Here is a 21,437-nt window from a genome sequence, read left to right as displayed (position 1 = left end):
GAAACATTTTATTATTAAGGGAGAAAACCTCCAAACCTACATGGCCCTGTGTGAAAAACTGATTAAAACTTAACTGAGATTAATTGAGATCGATCAGTCTGGAAAAAGGTTATAAAGACATTTGTAAAGCTTTGGGACTCCAGCAAACCACAGTGAAGGCTATTATCTACAAATGGCGAAAACATGGAACAGCGGTGAACCTTCCCAGGAGTGTCCGGCCAACCAAAATGACACCAAGAGAGCAGTGATGACTCATCCAAGAGGTCACAAAAGACCCCACAACAACATCCAAAGAACTGCAGGCCTCGCTTGACTCAGTTAAGGTCAGTGTTCAAGACTCCACCATAAGAAAGACACTGGACAAAAACAGCCTGCATGGAAGAGTGCTAAGAAGAAAACCACTGCTGAACAAAGCAACATTAAGGCTTGTCTCATTTTTGCTAGAAAACATCTTGTTGATCCCCAAGACCATTGGGAAAAGTTGAGCGTAACGGCGCATTTCAGAAAAAGAATATCATACCAACAGTAAAATATGGAGGTGGTAGTGTGATGGTCTAGGGCTGTTTTGCTGCTTCAGGACCTGGTAGACTTGCTGTGATAAATGGAACCATAAATTCTGCTGTCTAACAAAATATCCTGAAGGAGAATGTCCGGCGCTGCACGGTGGCAGAGTGGTTAGTATGTTGGCCACACAGTCAGGAGATTGGTAAGATGCGGGTTTGAATCTCCGTTGGGCATCTCTCTCTCGCTCGAGTTTGCGTGCATGGGGTTTCTCTGGGTACTCCGGTTTCCTCCCACATGCATGTTAGGAATGTGAGTGTGAATGCTTGTTTGTCGATATGTGATTGCGATTGGCTGGTGACCAGTCCCCCAACCTCTCGCCCGAAGTCAGCAGGGATAGGCTCCAGCATACCGGTGACCCTAGTGACGATAAGCGACATAGAAAACGGATGGGATGGATGGGGAATGTCTCGCCATCAAGCTGACCTCAGGCTGAAACCAACTTGGGTTCTGCAGCAGGACAATGATCCAAAACACACCAGCAAGTCCACCTCTGAATGGCTGAGGAAAAACAAAATGAAGACTTTGGAGTGGCCTAGTCCAAGTCCTGACCTGAATCCTATTGAGATGCTGTGGCATGACCTTAAAAAGGTGCTTCATGCTGGAAAACCCTCCAATGTGGCTGAATGACAACAATTCTGCAAAGATGAGTGGGCTAAAATTCCTCCACAGCGCTGTAAGACTCATTGCAAGTTATCACAAACACTTGATTGCATGTGTTGCTGTTGGTGGCCCAACCAGTTATTAGGTTTAGGGGGCAATCACTTTCTGCACAGGGACATGTAGCTTTGGGGTTTTCTCCTTTAATAATAAAAAGTTTCATTTAAAAACTGCATTTTGTGTTCCGCTGTGTTGTCATTGACTAATATTTAAATTAGTTTGACGATCTGAAACATTTTGGTAGAGAAATGCAAATCACGGGCTCAGCCCTCAGGCTAATCTGACGAAACATCGCTCAACGGCACGCGCCACTACAAAGCTAAATCCCAATTCTTTGACATATTTGAAGGTTTTTCAAAAAAGTAGCCTGGTAACTAATTGCATGAATGAAGGAGTTATTCTGTTACTAATGTAATTACTTTTTGTGCAAAGTACTGTAACTCCTAACTATAACTAATTACTTTTTTTTAAAGTGATTTAAAAAGCTGCAACAAACAAACATATGTTGATATGTATTAAGTAGTATATAATTGTATTTAACCCCGCCTGTCGCCCGAAGTCAGCTGGGATAGGCTCCAGCATGCCCCCACGACCCTAATGAGGATGAAGCGGTATAGAAAATGGATGGATGGATAATTGTATTTATTATAATGCATTATGTATATTGTAAAATCCATTATAAATTGTCATTATTTGTGTAAAAGACAATTACTATGATGATGATTATTATGAATAGACGATTTCTGTCCATATTTTTATATGAATATAGGCTTCATCTAACTCTCTCTGTGTACGGCGTTAAATGTTAACCTGCAGGGAGACACTGGACTTGTTGGTCTTCTCTCTGACTTGGGCCATGGCTCCTTTAAGTCCAGTGGACTTCTCAGTCATCTCCAGGGCCGCTCTTAGCAGTTTGGGAGTCTCGGGCTTGACGGGGGCTGTCTGGACATGGGGAGGCTCTTGAGCGTCTGCTTTGGGCTCAGGTTTCTTCCCCTTGGTGAGCATCTTTCTGCCAGGAAATGACGCGAAGAGAACTTGTTAGATCCCAGCACTGCAGCAAGCACATGTGACTTGCAGTGTCTTTGGAACAATCACGTCTTCACTGAAGGTAAAAGTAACCTGAGATGTTCATTTATCTCTTTCATTCACCATTTACAGTATATGCATTTAGAATTGTTTTATGCATGCAAAACTATAATTGTGAGACTATAAATCGTAATATTACGTGTCATCGTGTCAGAGGGAAAATAGAGCACAGCTTCCTTCCTTCAGGAAGGAAGGACACTTTCCTCTTGCTTCAGGCAAGCTTTTATTTATAATGTGGCGGCAAAACAGAGCAGCTGAACACAGATTAGCATGGCTAGCCCTTCTCACTTCCGCAAACCTTACCCCGCCATTCCACATGCCAAAAGCCAAACTCAAAAGTACGACTTTATTCTCAAATTCTCAGATTATTTTAATGCTCCATTGTAACAGGCATTGCCTGAGACAGCTATGAAAAGGGGGGAATTATGTGACCTTTGGCCTTGGGCAAAGGTAATATTACCACTTTTTTTCTCCTGAATTTTCGACTTTTATTCTTGGAAATGTATAATTTTATTCTGGAAATCTCAGATTTTTTTCCAATGTGGCCCTAATACTCGGCCGTAACATTCCAAACCCTCTTGGCGACATATTTTCTCAGAAGCGACTACCGACAAATTTTCTAGCGACAAGTTTTCTGGCATTTGGGGACTTAAAAGTGAAAGCACGTATTGATCTGCTGTTTCTGTTCTCAGCGCTGCTGAGAGGTCCGAGCGGAGCTCTACGCAGGTGCGATGCCACCGGGGAGGATCTCGTCCTGTTTTACAGAGCGGGATCTAAAGGGCTGGAGGCGAGTCCGGATGTAATTATTACGCTGTCTAGACTTTGAGAGGCACTGGCTAAGATAAAATGTTAAAATTATTTTAATTTTGATGAAGTGATGGCCAATTTTAAATTAACAAATCAAGAATCAAATTTATTTGTAGTTCTAAACATAATTAAGGTGCTTTTACTGACCTTGTTGTCTCTTCTACGAGGTTATGCTTTTTTCCTACAGCATCTGTTACATCATATGCAAATAATCTGCAAATTAGCCGATGACATCATCTAGCAACTTCTAGGACAGCCAATAGCTATTTTTCTTACTGAGGAGTTGGCAACGGTGAACTGCAGACAGAGAGGCTCGGCTGCATCAGTGCCACAGTAACCCAGTTTTAAAGTGATCTCTTATCGGCCGTCAAATTTATGGTTATGGTTTCATTTGACTTGAACATGCATGCAAGTTATAATGCAATACATCACATAATTCAATTCACAGTTCCACATGTCCAAAAGGAGTAGGAAGAAGCAAAGCTTATTTAATCCTACCCCCCGTCCGTTCCGCATCTTGTGCAGTACATATTATTCACTTCCTGTATTCCATATGCTAATTTTTTAATACATAGAATGATGATAAGGTAATGTAACAATATGATGATGTAATTATTTCATTCATTTGTTTTTTTAATTCACTCATCTTGGTGCATTGTTTGAGTTCCTTACTCCATCCGATCCATAATTTAATTCCTCATAAAATGAAATGCTGTGTGTTTAGCGTTGTTCTCACATATAAGTGTTTCAAGGTTAGTTTTCCCCTAAGATCATATTTCTCCTCTCTTGTAGAAAAGTATTATATGACATTTTTGGGTAACAGGTTATTGTTAACGTTATACATTATTTTAGCGGTTTGAAAATTCACAAAATCAGCGGATTTTAATATTTGTGATATAATATGTGTGATTTTAAAAATCTGATCTTTTTTTGAAGTACATTTAGCGAGTGATGGTAATACCAGAGAACAGTAAAGAGTGTGGAGTGATTTTTGACCAAGAACAAATTTTGCTTGACTCAATATTGACGTATTTCTCGTCACCTTTTGTTGTATATTTTTGATATGAGATTTCCAACTCATTTTCTTCACCTATTATGATCCCCAGAAATGTGGTCAGCCTTTCAATGTCCACTCCGTCTATTTGTATTTGGTTGTACGTGTCCTTTCTGCTGTTACCAAATAGCATTATTTTAGTTTTACTTAAGTTCAAGGATCAAACCATCTTTTTGATATGGCCATTTCATCCGTTACTTTTTTAATTAGCTCCTGTGTTCTTCCCCCAGAACAAAAGGCAGTTGTATCATCTGCAAATAATACCAACTTTAAGTCTTTCGTCACTTTACAGATGTCATTGATATACAAATGTTTAAAAACGACAGATGCCGACATGTGTCAAAATGCTGACTATCGGCCGATAATATCGACTGGGCCTATTATCGGCTAATCACTATTATTCACCTGACAAGACGTAGGCCATTTTGTACACTGACCGAAAAATGTACACAAACCGGGCCAAAATGTTAGCTGAAAAACACGCTAACCAAGGTTCCACTGTACTTTAAACATCTGGAGGTTACTGTGTATTACTGCATGCTAAAAATGTTTTAATGACACACCAACTCAAAACACATTTTTCCGAATGTACGTGCACAAAGAATGTGGGGTAAAGTTGTTCTCATGGAAAGTGACTATGGCGCGGTGTCCCAATGCATGTGTCTAAATTGTGTATTTAGCTCATATGAAAAGCCATCCATTGCTAACCTTGCTTTCTTGCGCAGCAGTTTCTTGGATTCGGGGTAATGGACCAGAATTTCATTCAGGTCTTTCTTGTCCAGGATGAAGAGATTAGCAAAGCCATGAGCAATCACATTTGCAGTGCGCCTGTTGCCCCCACCCACGGCAAGCAAACTGCCAATCAAAGAGAAGACATGGATCTCTTAGTTTATACAGTGAAGCCCTGCTTTTTGCAGAGGTTCGCGAAACACGGAAAACATGCAAGTACTTGATATGCCTATAAAAAAAATGTATATTTTTGAGACACAACTCCCGCTCCCCCCAAACCCAGCTGCTAGCTTAACGTTGGCATTCTTTTCCCACTTCAAATCAACACTTTCAATACAAGTTGTAATAGGACACAATCTAGTTATAAGCCCTAAATATGCCTCGAGTAAAAAATGTGTAGGTACTCACCACTAATGAATGATAACGTAAGATGATCCATGAACAGATTAGCCTGGTCGTCAGGCTAGCACTAGAGGCTACCAACTTTTGCATCTCACGGCACACAACTATGGTGCGTTCAAAGACCACTGAACAAACATTATCAGTGAAGCTTATATCCGCTTATTGTCTTTCTTTGTCTTTCTCTTCATTTAGACCTCACATAAATGCATCATAAAGTATAATTGTGATGTTCGGAGTGTCCTTGAATGGGTTGTCCAGTGACACTGAGGAAGTGTCGTCCCGAGGCTGAACAGACGAGAGACGTGTTTGTGAGATGGTGTTGGAATTGCACTGCTGTTGATGCGTTCAGGTCAGAAAAAAGTTCTAAAAGAGCGTCAGAAACCCGAACGCCCGATCCCAAAGACGTATTTACAGTATATGTCTTTTAAGTTTTTTTTGCGCAAGAGGCAAAAAGGGGTGATGACACAACTGCACACTTTTTGAGCAGTTGTAAACTATAAAAACGGCCAAAAGGTGGCAGAAGTGCAGTTGATAAGCGCTCGGCATGTGAATTTGAAGAGAAAAAAAACACATGACAGCAAGGAGGAAGCGGAAGAACTTGGAGTGTAGTGTGCAGAAGGTTACGCATTGTAGGGAAATTTTAACGCATGCGCACACACACACGTGTGCACACACATGCACACACACAGTTCAGTTCCAAATGAGAAAACTGTAAATCGTTCATGGTGTTATATTTGTAAATAAGTTGTTATTTTGATGTAAAACAACCCTTTTTTGTGTTGTTTATGTTGTGGTATAGTTGTTTAGATATTCGAGCTGCCATAAAGCAAACAATTTGTGTCAAAGGGGAAGTTATGCTTGAAATGTATGTTGTCACAAAAAGGTGGTTTTCTCTCTTTTTTATTTTAGTTGGGAACTGATATTTTCCTGAAACTTACCTATGTTCTACTGCTGATTACTAAAGAACAGAAAAAGGTAGAAACAAACGGGAGTCTAATCCATGTTCCATGTTTATATCGCCATAGAACACAATAATCTGGGTGCCTTGAAAGATCTGTCAAAATAGTCTAGAATGGCCGGTACCGAAGGGGTTGTCTTTTGAAAAATGTCTGGGACTGAATTAGTTCATTAAATAAATTAGTTACCGCTATTAACACGCTGTTTTTGACAGCCCTAATACTTAGTGATTAGATGTGTTTTCTGTGGAAAAAGGGCCTATTTCCCCAAAAAATAAAAAATAAATTTGAACCAAAAATGTGCAAATTTGCGGGGATCCACTTGCATTTTCAAGACAATTTTCAAATGTCTTTACCTGATCTCCCCAAAGACTGAGCCGGCTCCCAGAGTGACAAACACTGTTTTCCCATCTGGTCCTCCAACCACCTGGACCTCCCCGGCTTTGATGATGTACATCTCCCGACCAACTTCACCCTGAGTGGGAACACAGAGAGAGGAAAATGATGAGCAACACAGAAACGCTACACCCTGGAAAGGTCACCTGTCACTCACAGCACTGGCGCATAGAAACAAGACCTCCATTCGCACAGATGGGCAATTTGGTGTCGTGATTGAACGCAACATGGTTTTTTTGGACAGTGGAAGTCCCACACGAAGCACAGGCAGAACATGCAAACTACACATAACAAAAGAGGCCCACAATGCACTTGCATGTGCACCTTTTTGCAGACATAATCCCCCGGCAGGTAGACAACTGAGCGCAGGCTTTTTAGCATGTCAAAGATCATCTGTTGGTCACAACCCTATCAGGAAGAACAAACACTAGTGTTAGTCTATATGTGGTGTATGTATATTTCAGATTACATGGGTAATAATTAACAATCACTACTACAGTGGAACCCGCTTAAAGTGGTCCGGTTTATGTCGACAACCCGTCTGCAGACCATCGAGCAATTAAATGGTATCTACAGTATGAGAGTTCAGTGCTCATTTGCACAACAAGTCAGGATATGTGTGGCTGACGGGCACCCCCAAGCTGCTCAGAAGTGATCAAACATCCACCACGTGACAAGGATCAAACCAAAGCGAGTAGTGAAGGGGGTGAGACTGGTGAGGGCCTCAACCCTCAAGTTAATTCCAAGGTTAAAAAATGTATTACAACAGTAATTTCTATAAAATAAGACATATTTCATTCTTAATATTATATTATATTACGAAAATGTGAAATAAAAAGGAGGCAACAGTGAGTCAGTATGAGTTGCTTTAGCCGTGACTGCTTGTTGAGTGACCAACTCATTTTTATTTTTATTACATTGGAACACCGAAACAAAGATTTGCACATGTATGAAAGTTTTGTCCTCGTAGTCAAGACATACAACACATTTACCGCAGCAGCTCTGTTAGATTAAAGTATAAAATTCCATATGAAAACGCAAGAATCCAAATAAAAATACGCACAAATGGAGGAAAACAACATCAACGGTAGGTTGAGAAATCCTCCTTAAGTCTGTGGACAAATTCACAAGAAAATGGCAAGCTTCACTGTGAGTCAGCCATTGTGAGGGGTGTCGACATAAACGGGCTGCACTGTAATTTATTGGATTATGTTTTCTTTTACCTGAAAGAGAGGGACTTTGCTGACAATGGAGTAATTGACATCGATGGCGATGTCCAGACGCATCTTATCTGGTAACTGAGTCAGCAGCTCCTGTTCGTCTGGGTGGTGGACAACTTTTAGTAACTTATACTGTACAGACCAGCAGCAGCATTCTATTTGCTCATGTTGCTGCATGAAAGTCAACATATTACAAACACATTACTTCGTATGATGCAGTGGTGTGAAAACGTGTGTGTCCCCTTCCTGAGTTCTTTTTTTTTTTTGTCACACTTAAATGTTTCAGATCATCAAACAAATTTAAATATCAGTCAGTGACAACACAACTGAACACATAATGCAGTTTTTAAATGAAACTTTTTATGCTTGAGGGAGAAAAAAAATCCAAAGCTACATGGCCCTGTGTGAAAGAGTGATTGCCCCCTAAACCTAATAACTGGTTGGGCCCCCCTTAGCAGCAACAACTGCAATCAAGCGTTTGTGATAACTTGCAATGAGTCTTACAGCGCTGTGGAGGAATTTTGGCCAACTCATCTTTGCAGAATTGTTGTCATTCAGCCACATTGGAGGGTTTTCCAGCATGAAGCACCTTTTTAAGGTCATGCCACAGCATCTCAATGGGATTCAGGTCAGGACTTGGACTAGGCCACTCCAAAGTCTTCATTTTGTTTTTCTTCAGTCATTTCAGAGGTGGACTTGCTGGTGTGTTTTGGATCATTGTCCTGCTGCAGAACCCAAGTTGGTTTCAGCTTGAGGTCATGAATAGATGGCTGGACATTCTCCTTCAGGATTTTTTGGTAAACAGCAGAATTCATGGTTCCATTTTTCACAGCAAGTCTTCCAGGTCCTGAAGCAGCAAAACAGCCCCAGACCATCACACTACCACCACTATATTTTACTGTTGTTATGATGTTCTTTTTCTGAAATGCAGCGACACACCTTCCAAAAGTTCAACTTTTGTTGAACCATAGACCACAAAGTGTTTTCCCAAAGGTCTTGGGGATCATCAAGATCTTTTCTGGCAAAATTGAGACGAGCCTTAATGTTCTTTTTGTTCAGCAGTGGTTTTCGTCTTAGAACTCTGCCATGCAGGCCGTTTTTTCCCTGTGTTTTTCTTATGGTGGAGTCATGAAGACTGACCTTAACTGAAGAAAGCGAGGCTTGCAGTTCTTTGGATGTTGTTGTGGAGTCTTTTGTGACCTTTTGGATGATTCATCGCTGCACTCTTGGGGTCATTTTGGTTGGCCGGCCACTGCTGGGAAGGTTCACCACTGTTCTATGTTTTCACCATTTGTGGATAATAGATCTCACTGTGGTTTGCTGGAGTCCCAAAGCTTTAGAGATGGCTTTATAACCTTTTCCAGACTGATCGATCTCAATTAATCTCAGTTAAGTTATGTTTTAATGGGGGGGGCAATCACTTTTTCACTTCTTCTCCCTTCTTTAATATCTTGTTAATATTGTCCAAATGAAGCTACAAAAAAACTCTGAAAGTCTCTAAAATATTTGCAAACGGCAGCGTCTTAAAACAACTTCAAGGTAGAATTTGTTAACCGCTTACCCAGCATGCCTTGTGATTGCCAGGTGTAGTTGTACCAGGTTTTGACTCGGTTTTGGACATCTTTGGGGATGCGATAAGAAGACATGTATTTAATGGTGTTGTCCATACAGGTGCGGTAGTACGTCTGACTAGCTGTGGCTGCACCGACAACGTCACGCATCTGAGAAAAATGCATTCATGATGTATCTTTGTGTTACTACTTCATTATCAGCACTAGTCTTTCTTCAAACTTACTTGACCAATCATGATAGAAAAGGCAAAGACTCCCACAAAGTAGTTGATGAGTTGGAAGACAATTTCAAACAGGGTGGTGGGATCTGGCAACCCCCCAATGGTGATGAGAGTCTTCACGGCAAAGTAGTAACAGCGAATGTAACTGGGGTGAGAAAAGGACAGACAGGAAGCACTGCTTACTTTGACCTCAACACTGAACTGCCAACCACAAGTCAAAAGCCACCACCGCACAGCCATCTGTTCAAAACCGCATTTCCACGGCCTACATTGCCATACAAAACACGTGGCTTTGTTAGTTGCACCGACCTGTTGCCTTTGCCGTCGTACACCCATTTAGTGGAGCCCAGTCCGTTGTAGGCGGAGCCCCAGTAGTAGAGACAGGCGTTACAGTGGAGGCAGTAGAGAAGATATGTGGTTGTACGGATCACCCTGAAGAACAGCGTAAGACATTTAATAGCATGTTACTGTTATGGGGACAACCGTGGGATATTCCTTTTCTCGTATTATCATTGAAAGCGTACTGTTGACTGAGCAGCCAGTACAGAAACATATTGACTGCATGCTTGTGTCAACAGTAAGTCCAATTTATAGTCATCCATCAATCTATGGTCATCATTATTACATTGGTCTTCTTTATCACAGTTAACATCAAAAAGCACAAAAAGGTCTGACTGGATTTCCTGAAGTCAGTGTTGTTTATGCAGCTTTAAGGAATATTTCAATTTCTTAAGGTTTGTGGAAATTTCGGTTTGTTATTTTTTTCCCTTGTTTCCTTGACAGCTTACCTGTAGACGTAGGCTTTGGTCAAGATGGCCTCCAAGCGCTCGTTGAATTCAAAAAATGAGTTGATCTGTTGAAGCATTGACACAGAAATGTATGCTTTTGAATTGTCCTGATGCAAAGTACATAAGTGATACTGATGTCACTGTGGGTGCCATGTGATGTGATGCCATTCATCTTGGTAAAACCGTAGATCCCGGTTAATGGCGACACCCATAAAAATGTCTATTTTGTCACTCAAACACAAGCCAACAGGAGGTCATCAAACCAAACGCCTCGCTCACTCACGGTGCAACCAAAAATAACACCTTTAAAATAACACCAGACTGTGCTGGGATCAAATTAAACTCTTATCCATAAATGCACATGCAAAACAGTACTGTTTTATACATACTGTATGTATAACCCGCATGGTATGCTGGGCATCTTTCCAGCATGCTTTACGGCTGGGGTACCCAACCATTGGGGCACCAGGAAACGTTGACAATGACAATGGCACAATGCTAAAAAATACGACATCAAATTTGATGTAAATGCATATCAATTTTAGAAATATGGGCCATTATTTTATTGAAAAAACAATACACAGTTTGACAAATCCCACAGTTTTCGCATGTTTACGTTGTTTGGTTTCATTGTGTTTTGGAGAGCAGCAACTCATCCCATTTTGCTAACTTTCTCCCACGCCGCACAGATAGACTATCAGTGGCGGAGCTACGGGGTGGCTGTCGCTCTCCGTGGGGGTGGCCATCCCCAGCTTTCTCACTATGTTGACTTTGACTTAAATTCTGAAGTGCGATTCAGCACATAAATCTGTTAATTTTGGAAGCTCTCTGTAGCAGCATGAGTGGGCACGTAAATCAAGGAGTCTAGAGTTAAAATAGGCGTGCCGGTCGGCCCTGCGTGGGTTTGGCCGCCATGATGGTGGTCACTGGCCATCTAGACAATTCCGTTATCAACTTATTGCCACCCCAATGTGAATAATGGTCTCACCTTGGCCACCCCAATGAAAAATTTCAGGCTCCACCACTACTATACTGTATTTTCCTCGTTTTTCTTTCACCTCATATTTGGTCCCAAATGCTGATACTATCTTGGAATGCATAAAAGTAAGATTTTGATGACGTTGTTGAGTGCTAATGTGCATATTTGTTCGGTGCACAACCTCTCGTTGATTCATTAGCACACTGCCTGTTAGTACACACATCAAACAGCGACGTTATCATCCTTCTCTGAAAACAAACTCCATGCTCATACTGGTGAATGGTGGGTCTGTATTCATCTCGTGCTTTTAATTTGATGTTGCCCAAACGTTTTCTTGGTTGTTGTGTTATGATAATGCTCACCTTTAGTAACCTCGGCAAGCGTAGAAGAGGGTTGATGCCAGTTTTGAAATAGAAGAGTTCCAGTGGAACAAGACTGGCCACATCGAACTGAAAAACAGATGAAAATACTTCAGTGATGGCGTGATGGGTTGCTGTTTGAATGATGCAATAGTCAACCAGAAAATAAAATCAAACTAAAATATGAATAATGATAATAATTACAGTAAGTCGAGCCTGTTTCCGGTGAATGTTAGCCTCTGCCAAGGCTGCACTTTGTCACCGATTTAGTTCATAATTTTCATGGACAGAATTTCTAGGTGCAGCCAAGGCGTCAAGGGTGTCCACCTCGGGGGCCTTAGGATCTCATCTCTGCTATTTGCGGACGATGTGGTCCTGATGGCTTCATCGGGATGTGACCTTCAGCATTTACTGGGGTTTGCATCTGCTTTTCTGTTCTCTCGCACATGCTGCTAATTTTAGTTATGTTCCTGTTTAGTTCAGGTTAGGTTTTCGGATTGTTGTTAATGATTGTTAATGAATGATGTCAGTAAAAATAAACATTTTACCTGCAATGGGGTCTCATCTCGCGCATCCATGGGTTGCCGCCACAAGGCCAACAAGCCGTAAGGTGACCCTACTTACTGTATTATTTTTTTATTCATTCTTATAGATTGAACAAGCTATCTACAAATTACTACTGCACTTTCGATCCTTTTAAATTTTAAAGTGATGCATTTTAAACACAGGAAGTGAAGAAATGGTTAGTAATTGCTGAAACATGGAGCAGGGGTAGGATTAAACAAGATCTGCTTTTTCCTACTGCTTTTCGGACCTGTTGAATTGTTCAAGTGTAAACATGTACGAAATAAACTAAACCATAACCATAACTAAAAGTAAATAATACCAAAACGGCCCCCGCATCCTTCAGTCATTCTGCATGCGGCCCTCGGCAGAAAAACTTTGGCCACCCCGTTATAGAAAAACATGAAAATAGCAACTAAACAGCAATAGCAACTAAATAGCAACTAAACGTCTAATAACTCACCTTGAAACGTTTAGTTTTCATGTAATTCTTTCTCATTTCTTTTTCGTCATACTGCAAAGAAAAGACATCTTATAAATTATTTGCATGTCAAGGCATAAAAAAGGCGTATCACCACGGGATAGCACTCACAATTATGTCCCCACCACGGACAAACTGCAGGCGCGGTTGGAAGACGGTGATGTCCAGGATGTAAATGAGGTCACAGAGGTAGTCGGTCAGTAGCCAGTAGTAAATATTGTCTGGAGTCTGGTAGGGGAAGGCCCAGCGGACTGGGATAAACCACACGTTCCAGTTCCACGCCAAAGACACCAAGAACATCCACAACACGTACATCAGATCTGGGGAAAAGAGCGTGGAGGGAGTGAAGTTGAGAGATAATAGGGACAATTAGACCCAGCAATGACATTTGATCTGAGTTGGAACTTGTGCTAAGGCCAAGCATGCTAATTGTGCATTTCAGGTGAAAGCGAGGGAAGGGGAGGGAGCGTTCTCACTGGTGAAAGGGTCGATGCTGGCAGGGAAGCGGTAGTGCACACAGGCTGGTATCCATCGATGGGATTTCACCTTTGGGCTAGACTTCTCCTCCTCCGCCTCGCTCACTCCTCTTCCTCCTGATGGACCAGGGAGTTCCTCCTCGTCGTCCTTGTCCAGCAGCTCAGAGGCACGGGCGGGGGTGGGTTGCAGCGCTGAGGCTTGAGGACGGGCTGCTGAAAGGTGATGGGGGAGGTTGTATGAACAATTATGCTGAATGTTTACAATATGGTGAAAGATATTTACGTTTTACACTGAGCTCAGTTTATCTGCACTCTCTTTGTCAGCATGAAAAGGATTTGGTTGACAGCACTCGTTGGGTTGATCAATACAGAAAAACTGGAAAGTCCAAGCAAAAAGGAGAGTTGTGGATTTAAACCAGCTGTTTTTTAGTGGCCCGTGGCACATTCTAAAAATATAACTTAACATGAAAATGAAAAAAAGAAAAATCAGTGGTAATTTTACGAGAATAAAGTTAAAATATAGTTATAATCTAACAACAAAAAGTCATAATTTTACAAGCGTAACCTAATATATCATCACTTTGTTTGCGAAGCATACTGTAGTGACAGGCAAAGCAATTCAATCCTCTTCCACTAGATGGCAGAATGTGCATTATTAACCTGTGAATTCACCTGTTGCCATCAATACAACAGAATAAGTCAGTATTGATACTTTTTGTGATATTTTAGTGGCTTGGCTCAATAAAGTGGCTTAGAGACCAAGCGGCTTAGAGACCAAGAGTGTCACTCACAGGGGATGACGCTGTCCTCATCCGAGCTGTCAGGATCTACGAGTTTTTCCTTTGCCTTCTCCGTCCTCTCTTTGAACATGCGCACCAGCTCCTGAAGACGATCACTGACCACCGCACTCGTCTGACTGGCTGACGATGAAGGACGTTCTCGCAAGCTGCAAAATCAACACAAGGGTTATCATGTGGAGCACCCTGTTCTGTGTGTGTGTGTGTGTGCGTGTGAGTGTGAGACTGCACAATACTCACGGGTCATCTGTGCTGTGGAGGCTAGACTGACTGGGCCAGGCTCTAACAGGGATGCTTGCCTCCTCATCGTCATCTTCACTTTGAGACTGCCGCCTCCTACTGTTAAAGTGAGATTAGTTGTGTCACGGTATGACATATGTGATGGATGGACACGTGGATGCTCTCGCAGGGTTGCACAGACGGTTGGCATGTCCAACAAGAGGCTTAATGAACAGATGACACGATGAATGGAGGGGGTGTTCGTTCGTTAAGTCTTACGTTGTTGTCCAGACAGTCCTACGAGTCCCTCCACTACTTGTTGTGCACGGTTGGAGCCAAGGTTTAAAAAAAGAGGAGTGAGTGTGTGTCATAGTGAGCATGTCCAAAAGAGAGAAAAAGAGAAAGGTGCACATGTAGGTGACACATTGATGCAACGAGGCTGCAAGACTGCGATGCATTTGTTTATTTACTTCCACTGCAAGCACAATATGACCTTCACAGCGCAGTCACAATCACAGTGCACAACAACAACAATAACACAGCACGAAGAACATGCAACAGTCAACTTAACAACAAATACTGTAGCAACAAACTGTGCTCTGCAAAGACCTTGTGTGTTGGTTTGCTTTCAGAGTGTCACATTGTCTTTAATAAGTTTGGGATGCTATGGCAGTGGATCCCCACACATTCATGGCCCCCGCTGATTTTTGTTCAAAAAATATATTTTTTTATTATAATTTTTTTTCTCTCTGAAAATAGGACAGAAAATTACCCTGAGTTGGTAACGATTTATAAATAAGTGATAACACAAGTCAAATGCACAGCATACGTGTGCCACCGTTTGTCTTTATGCTTCACTAAGAATGTTTTTTCACACTTTGTTTGGCCGTCCTCGAACGCACCAAAGTGAGATGCAAACGTGAAACTTACATACAACTCCGATTCCATCTGTTCATCGATCACTTCACGAGAGAAGACGACACATGAGATTGGGTCTACAAGGACGAGATAGGGCTTTTAAAAAAAGTACAATACAAGAATGTATGACAATATGCTGCAATCTACTCATTTAATTTATACTACGTGACGCTCTTCTGCACTCTGTGTGTATGCCAAGCGCCCGGCCTCCGCGCACAGAGAGAAAGAGACTGCATGACTGACAAAAGGGCTCACTATGTTCATGCCGTTGTTCTATGGGACAAACGTGCCAAGGTGCTGAAACCAATGCACAGAACGAATTCCTCTTCCTGCCTGTTTGGAGGCGGGAGACGAGGAAGACACACACACACATGCACATGGCAATATAATGAAGCCGGTGTGATTAATTAATTCATTTATTTATTTATTATCATCCCAGGTCTAGTGCCCCACGAGACAAGAATGACAAATCTTGTCTGACATCTCTATTCATTAGTGGTGAGTACCTATACATTTTATACTTGAAAATGCGTAAGTGTATGAGGCATATTGAAAAGAGAATCTAATCTAATCATTGCAACAGTCACTTTTATTGCAAATGTTGATCCGAAATCGGAGGAGAACGTCAATGTCAAGCTAGCAAGATCGTTTGGAGGAGGATGGGAAGCGAGCTGTGTACCAAGAATAAACATTTTTGTGAGCCTCTCAGTTGCTCGTGTTTTAGCCATTCGCTGGTGGTCCAAGAACGTAACCCCCATGAATAGCAGGGATCTACTGTGCGGGTATTTTAAACTTTCTCTACAGTATGTACAAATACAGGGTGGCTTTTGCAGGACACAAAAACAAAATAGCCCCTTTTCCACTGCAGGAACTTACCTGGGATTTTGAAAAGTTTCCACTGAAAATACCCAGGTAAAAAAAACTTTCCCCCGATCCCAAACTTTCCCAGGAAAAGTACCTGGTAGCAAGGTGGGTCTTTCACAATCCCAGGCATGAGGGGCCTGATTTGAATACACTTTCAGAAACTTTGAGGGGGCGGTGAAAACCACACAGATTACCAAGAATCACTTGAAATAAATTCCTGGTAATAAAAGTTCCTGGAAATGTTTACGGAAAAGGCGCTGACACTGCTTTTACAAGGGGACGGACAGTGGAGGGCACTAGAGACAACTTCACACAGAAAGGAAGTCAAATGTGAAGCAATGAATTTGCAATCGGTGCTGTTTGATTGATGACATTCCAGCTCCGTTGCTTAAAAGCTGATTTTGGACTGAACTGGATTAAAGCTGTAAGCATTTATGGGTCTGTACAGCAAATGTCACTGCAGGAAACTGCAACACAGCTACAACTTAAACAGCCCATGCAACTTCCTTACTCTTTATCTCCTTTGCTGTAGATGCAACATGAAGAGAGAGACACACACATTTAACACACTCATTGTCATTTATATCAAGAGTAAACAAAATATTTGCAAATATATTTTATGTTTGTAATACCATATTTCCTCAATTAGTGGCCCAGTATTATTGTATATTTACAGGAAAACAATGAACGCATACGTACATAGATTTTGTAATAGTATTAAATTAAGTAATAGAATAAAAGACCAGCCACTATATGAGGAAATATGTTACAGCGGAAACTGTTTACAGTCTCGCTTATGTCGACAACCCGCCTATGGCGACCAGTTCATCAAGTCACAAATGGAGGAAATGTCAACAAAACTGCCATAGGTTCAAAGTCACAAGTAACTGTACACACAATGGCTATGTTTCATTTCGGTCATGTCCACAACCACTGATGGCGTCGATATAAACTGTGGGTTCAACCATATTTAACACACGTAAGCTAACACTCACCTCTGCCGACCTCCAGTGGGGGTCACAGGGACAGTCAGAGTCGTTAGTTTGGGGTCCTGGGGTGTGAGGAGCTCCTCCCCTTTTCCCTCCCCGGATTTCTCCCGGTCCGAGTCGACGTCCTCAACATTGACGGCTGGATGGAGGCTGAGTCTAGAGCTATCTGTGGAGGTTTATAGAAACACATGTTGTGTTCAAAGAGGAGAAAAAGGATGGAGAAGGATGCACGCAGCAAAGCGGGCCACTAGCAGAGCTCGGCGAAGTGAATGAAGCCACCACAACAAGCAATGGAGACGAATAATTGTCTCTGGTCCTCCAGAGACAATTATTGGTATACTGTGTTCCCTCGTTTATCGCAGGGGATAGATTCCCAAAATAGCCCGAAATAAGTAAAATCCGTGAAGTAGCCAACTTTAATTTTTTTACAATGATTTTATATGTTTTAAGGCTGTAAAACCCCTCACCATACACTTTATACACTTTTCTCAGACAGGCATTAACATTTCATCACATTTCTCTCAAAGAGGTTCCTTTGAATTTTAATGATCAACCTACAGGTAGGACACAAGGAATTATTAAGTGACTCATGCCTATTTTTCCTTCTGTGACTGTGCCTGTTCGTCCTGGCGTCGTTCCACTGTACTGTCGCATTTTTGTGTCCTTGTTAAAACATATGCAGTCCTTCGAACCGAACATAGCTTGTAAGCAAGCTGGCGATGACACAGGAGACACACAGGGCGGCACGAAGGAGATTGATTGTCAATGGTCTACAGCCAATCAGGACGCAGAAAACAATGGCCGATGCAGACAGACGGGCGAGGGAAGAGAGACACTCAACTTTGCACACAATGCAATTCTTCTTAAAGGACTAGGCTCGGCCTGTAACAGCGTTCATATGCTGTAATAAAAAAAAAAGAAAACAATGCCGCGAAAGGTTCAAGGGAACACTGTATGTTACATTTTTTATTTTCATGATTTGTCACTATATAATCATAAAATTCCACTCTTCCATCCATCCATCTTCTATGCCGCTTATCCTCACTAGGGTCACGGGTATGCTGGAGCCTATCCCAGGGCGAGAGGCGGGGTACACCCTGGACTGGTCGCCAGCCAATCACAGGGCACATATAGACAAACAAGCATTCACTCTCACATTCATACCTATGGACAATTTAGAGTTCCCAATTAACCTAACATGCATGTTTTTGGAATGTGGGCGGAAACCGGAGTACCCGGAGTACCGGAGAAAACCCACACACGCACGGGGAGAACATGCAAACACCACACAGAGATGCCCAACGGAGATTCGAACCCAGATCTTCCCAAACTCCTGCTGCGGCCCCTAAATTCCACTCTTGTCTTTATAAAAGGTTTATTAATAAAATGAATGCTGTTACCGCTGTACGTTTACTAAGCAGCACTGATTTCCATAAAACATTATGAGCATAGCAAGAGCACATTAAATTATAATGGGGATCGTAATAAAAATGTGGACTAATGGAAGTTATTGTCCCTTGAGTAGTTACGACTATATTTATATTATTGTGTAGTGGTTGACATTGGTGTAAGGAGTACTAGCCAAAACAGCAATGACGTCACTGCAGTGCCAGAAAAGTGCTAATGTCATCCCTATACTAACACACGTTTCCATGGTTGCTATGATATGCTGCGATGTCATCTCTAAGCATGCACAGACAATTTCTAAGTGAGTTAAGGCTGTACGTGGACTGAGTCACCTGTGCGTCTTAGTGGTGAAATGAGCAAGTCATCTTCGATGAAGAAGGCAGGGTTAGACAGGCCTGAAAGCTGGCGGGGCAGCAAGTTGAGCTGCCTAGAAGGGGGGCTGACAATGGGTGGCAGGCGAGGGTATGAGGGGACATTTGGCAATTCAAGGGTGCTGCCGTTGGGCGAGGACGGAGATGGGGAGCGGGAGCGGAGCTGATGGAGGTGGGGAGGGAGAGCGCCTTGTCTGGCAAAAGGGTTGAGTTCCAAGTCCTGTTTTTGCTGTTGTTGCTGTTGTTGTCGTTTTTTAGGCATCTTGAGGCATAAGGCTGTTGAGGCGGTTCCTGATGTTGACAAAGTACTCCTGTGTCCTGTTGGGAAACTGGGAGAGCTTCTGAGGAATGTTTGACAAGCTCCGGGAGAAGGTGGTCAGAGTGGGACCGACTGAGGAGGTGGCGTTGGACGCTGCGGGCAAGAGCTCGCTCAGAGTCTGGGCGATGTTTCTAGGGACCTGCGTGAGTCGGATCTGAGAGAGCTCCTGGCGCACCTCGGGAGGCAGAGAGGGTAAATAATTGGTAATGTCAGACAGCTGGGCGGGTAGTTTAGGCATGGGGGGGATCTTGGGACGGGAGATGCCGTTCTCTTTGAAGAAAGCGTTGATATTGCCCAGGCACTCTGAGGTGAGAGGGATGCGCATCAGGCAGCTCTTAATAGCATCGCAGCTTACTGGCGCTACAGAGGAGACAAGTGGATAGCACATATGTACTTTCATCAGTAATGCTGGACCCACCGGAACACTGCACATGTTGGCACATATAGAATACCAGTGTTTCCCATAGGACTGGAATCTATCTGTGGCATTGAGTTGGGGGGGGGGGGGGGGGGGGGGGTTACATCATTGTCTAATTTGTCTAATTTGCAAAACTCCAGCCAGAGTGGAGATTTTCCAAAAAGTCTGACTCAGCGTTTGTGTGTGGACGGGGTAAAGCTTTTTGGCATGGCATAAGAATGTTTTTATACCGTATTTATCAACAGAACACAACATTATTGACTTTCATTCCATGCATACGTGTGCCTTAAGCAATTAAAAAAACATTCTTGATGTTTCCTGGGCTCCAGGTCAGTGTGCGTTGACTTTAAAGATAACGCACACGATAACATTTCTCGTCTGCTTCGCACTGCCCGCGCCGGGGCTCGAACACAAGACCTTCGGAATGGGAAATGAGAGCGCTGACCGTTGGGCCAAAAGCCTGGATGGTTGACCCAGCATTCAGTGTAGCTCTAAAGGCCGTGGGAGTGAGGTTTGACCAACGTACTCTTGCGCAGCCACACCGGCTGGCATCCGTTGCACTCCAACTCCTCAAACTACACTCAAATGAGAATATCACACATACTAGTTGGTTTTCTCTCAACTGTATCATTCTGCTTCCCGAATATTTTCATAGTTATGGCATAGAAAACCTGTTTGCGATCACAAATACAGTTGTTAACATTATTAGAGCCCTCAAGACATGAAATAACATCCATATAGTCATCTTGACACGCATATTACCCAATATAGGAGATTTAATCAGAGAAAATAAGCCACTTGAGACATAAATAACACTCATGCTCATGTGTGTTTCAATAAATGTCTTCTGCACGTGTGGACAGGAAGTGACATTGGGGGTTCAGAGTTGACTTTTAGAGTGGATTATGGCCACAACAGTAGCCTACGTTGTTATTATTATGATGATTATTGGTATTGGTATTGGTATTCTTATTGAGCCTGCAATAAAAGCCTATTGTTCCAGTGATCCGGTGCTTGTGTCACCAAACGATTACTGACACCTCATGACCCATGTAGAATAACACATTCACAATTTTAATGAGGCTTCTTTGTAATTGTATATTGGTTCATTTAGCCATTTAGCCATTTTTATGCTTTAGTCAATTTAGTCAAAAAATATGCTGCAATATGCAGATATTTGGGACTAATAATAGCCATATTCAACCACAAAACAGCATGACTTATTAATTAATATGTTTGAGAAGCAAGATAGAACGAAGCCGGAAAATTTGAAAAGCTATGTGGCGAGGGAGGAGTGTGTTTCCTATGGGAAAAATTTCTTTGCTTTTTGTATGTTTTGGTTTTCATGTGACCTTTTGGAACTAATTATAACAAAAACCGAGGTACAACCTAGTGAGGGCGAACAGGTAGCACTAAATGCCCTAAATACATATATGGGAAACACTGAATACTAACAGAAGAATGTTATTATAAACCATAGTAAGCAACTTACCCCCACACTCGTCCCCACTCGCCTCCTCCTGCAAAACGCAACAGGTACAAATCACTTTTTATACCAATAAGTGAAAGAAAATACAAAGGTGTTCAACGTATGTACATCCAGTACCTTTTCACCAGTCTTGGCACCTTGACTGTCTTGCTCAGCCTTCTGTGGCTGCTGGGTCACAGGCTCCGGTTTGGAAACCACTTCCTGGGTCTTGTCCTCTGCTTGCCGTTCAGGGTGGGGCTCAGCAGCCTTTGCTGGTTCAGGTCTCAGCGGTGGAGGGGAAGGGGATATTGCTGGTGGTTCGGGCTCCTCTTCGGGCTCTTGTTTGTCTGTCAATTT

At 42.4% G+C, this 21,437-nt stretch overlaps 1 protein-coding gene across 10 annotated transcripts in view; it reads right to left on the bottom strand.

Moving 5' to 3' along the window:
* The window catches only part of LOC129181084 (cyclic nucleotide-gated cation channel beta-3-like), a 41,855-nt gene that overhangs the window by 2,942 nt on the left and 17,476 nt on the right, over window positions 1–21,437 (bottom strand). For 5 of the 10 annotated variants that reach the window (XM_054775772.1, XM_054775771.1, XM_054775768.1 and 2 more), the window contains exons 18-37: window positions 21,219–21,427; window positions 21,105–21,132; window positions 17,104–17,263; window positions 16,620–16,634; window positions 14,606–14,638; window positions 14,348–14,446; window positions 14,102–14,256; window positions 13,311–13,523; window positions 12,946–13,154; window positions 12,817–12,867; window positions 11,793–11,879; window positions 10,452–10,516; window positions 9,973–10,095; window positions 9,667–9,808; window positions 9,433–9,592; window positions 7,875–7,972; window positions 6,976–7,059; window positions 6,612–6,730; window positions 4,877–5,023; window positions 2,032–2,230 (exon numbers count right to left, since the gene is read on the bottom strand). In XM_054775772.1, coding sequence (XP_054631747.1) covers window positions 2,032–2,230; window positions 4,877–5,023; window positions 6,612–6,730; window positions 6,976–7,059; window positions 7,875–7,972; window positions 9,433–9,592; window positions 9,667–9,808; window positions 9,973–10,095; window positions 10,452–10,516; window positions 11,793–11,879; window positions 12,817–12,867; window positions 12,946–13,154; window positions 13,311–13,523; window positions 14,102–14,256; window positions 14,348–14,446; window positions 14,606–14,638; window positions 16,620–16,634; window positions 17,104–17,263; window positions 21,105–21,132; window positions 21,219–21,427 — 2,396 coding nt within the window. Of the gene's footprint in view, window positions 1–2,031; window positions 2,231–4,876; window positions 5,024–6,611; window positions 6,731–6,808; window positions 7,060–7,874; window positions 7,973–9,432; window positions 9,593–9,666; window positions 9,809–9,972; window positions 10,096–10,451; window positions 10,517–11,792; window positions 11,880–12,816; window positions 12,868–12,945; window positions 13,155–13,310; window positions 13,524–14,101; window positions 14,257–14,347; window positions 14,447–14,605; window positions 14,639–16,619; window positions 16,635–17,103; window positions 17,264–21,104; window positions 21,133–21,218; window positions 21,428–21,437 lie in introns of those variants that run through there. The other 5 variants (XM_054775770.1, XM_054775777.1, XR_008570360.1 and 2 more) reach the window with 4 other exon arrangements.

The sequence above is a fragment of the Dunckerocampus dactyliophorus genome, chromosome 5 (assembly GCF_027744805.1).
Source record: "Dunckerocampus dactyliophorus isolate RoL2022-P2 chromosome 5, RoL_Ddac_1.1, whole genome shotgun sequence".
NCBI lineage: Eukaryota > Metazoa > Chordata > Actinopteri > Syngnathiformes > Syngnathidae > Dunckerocampus > Dunckerocampus dactyliophorus.
Note: the sequence above shows the minus strand (reverse complement) of the source record. Positions and strands in the feature narration are given on the sequence as shown.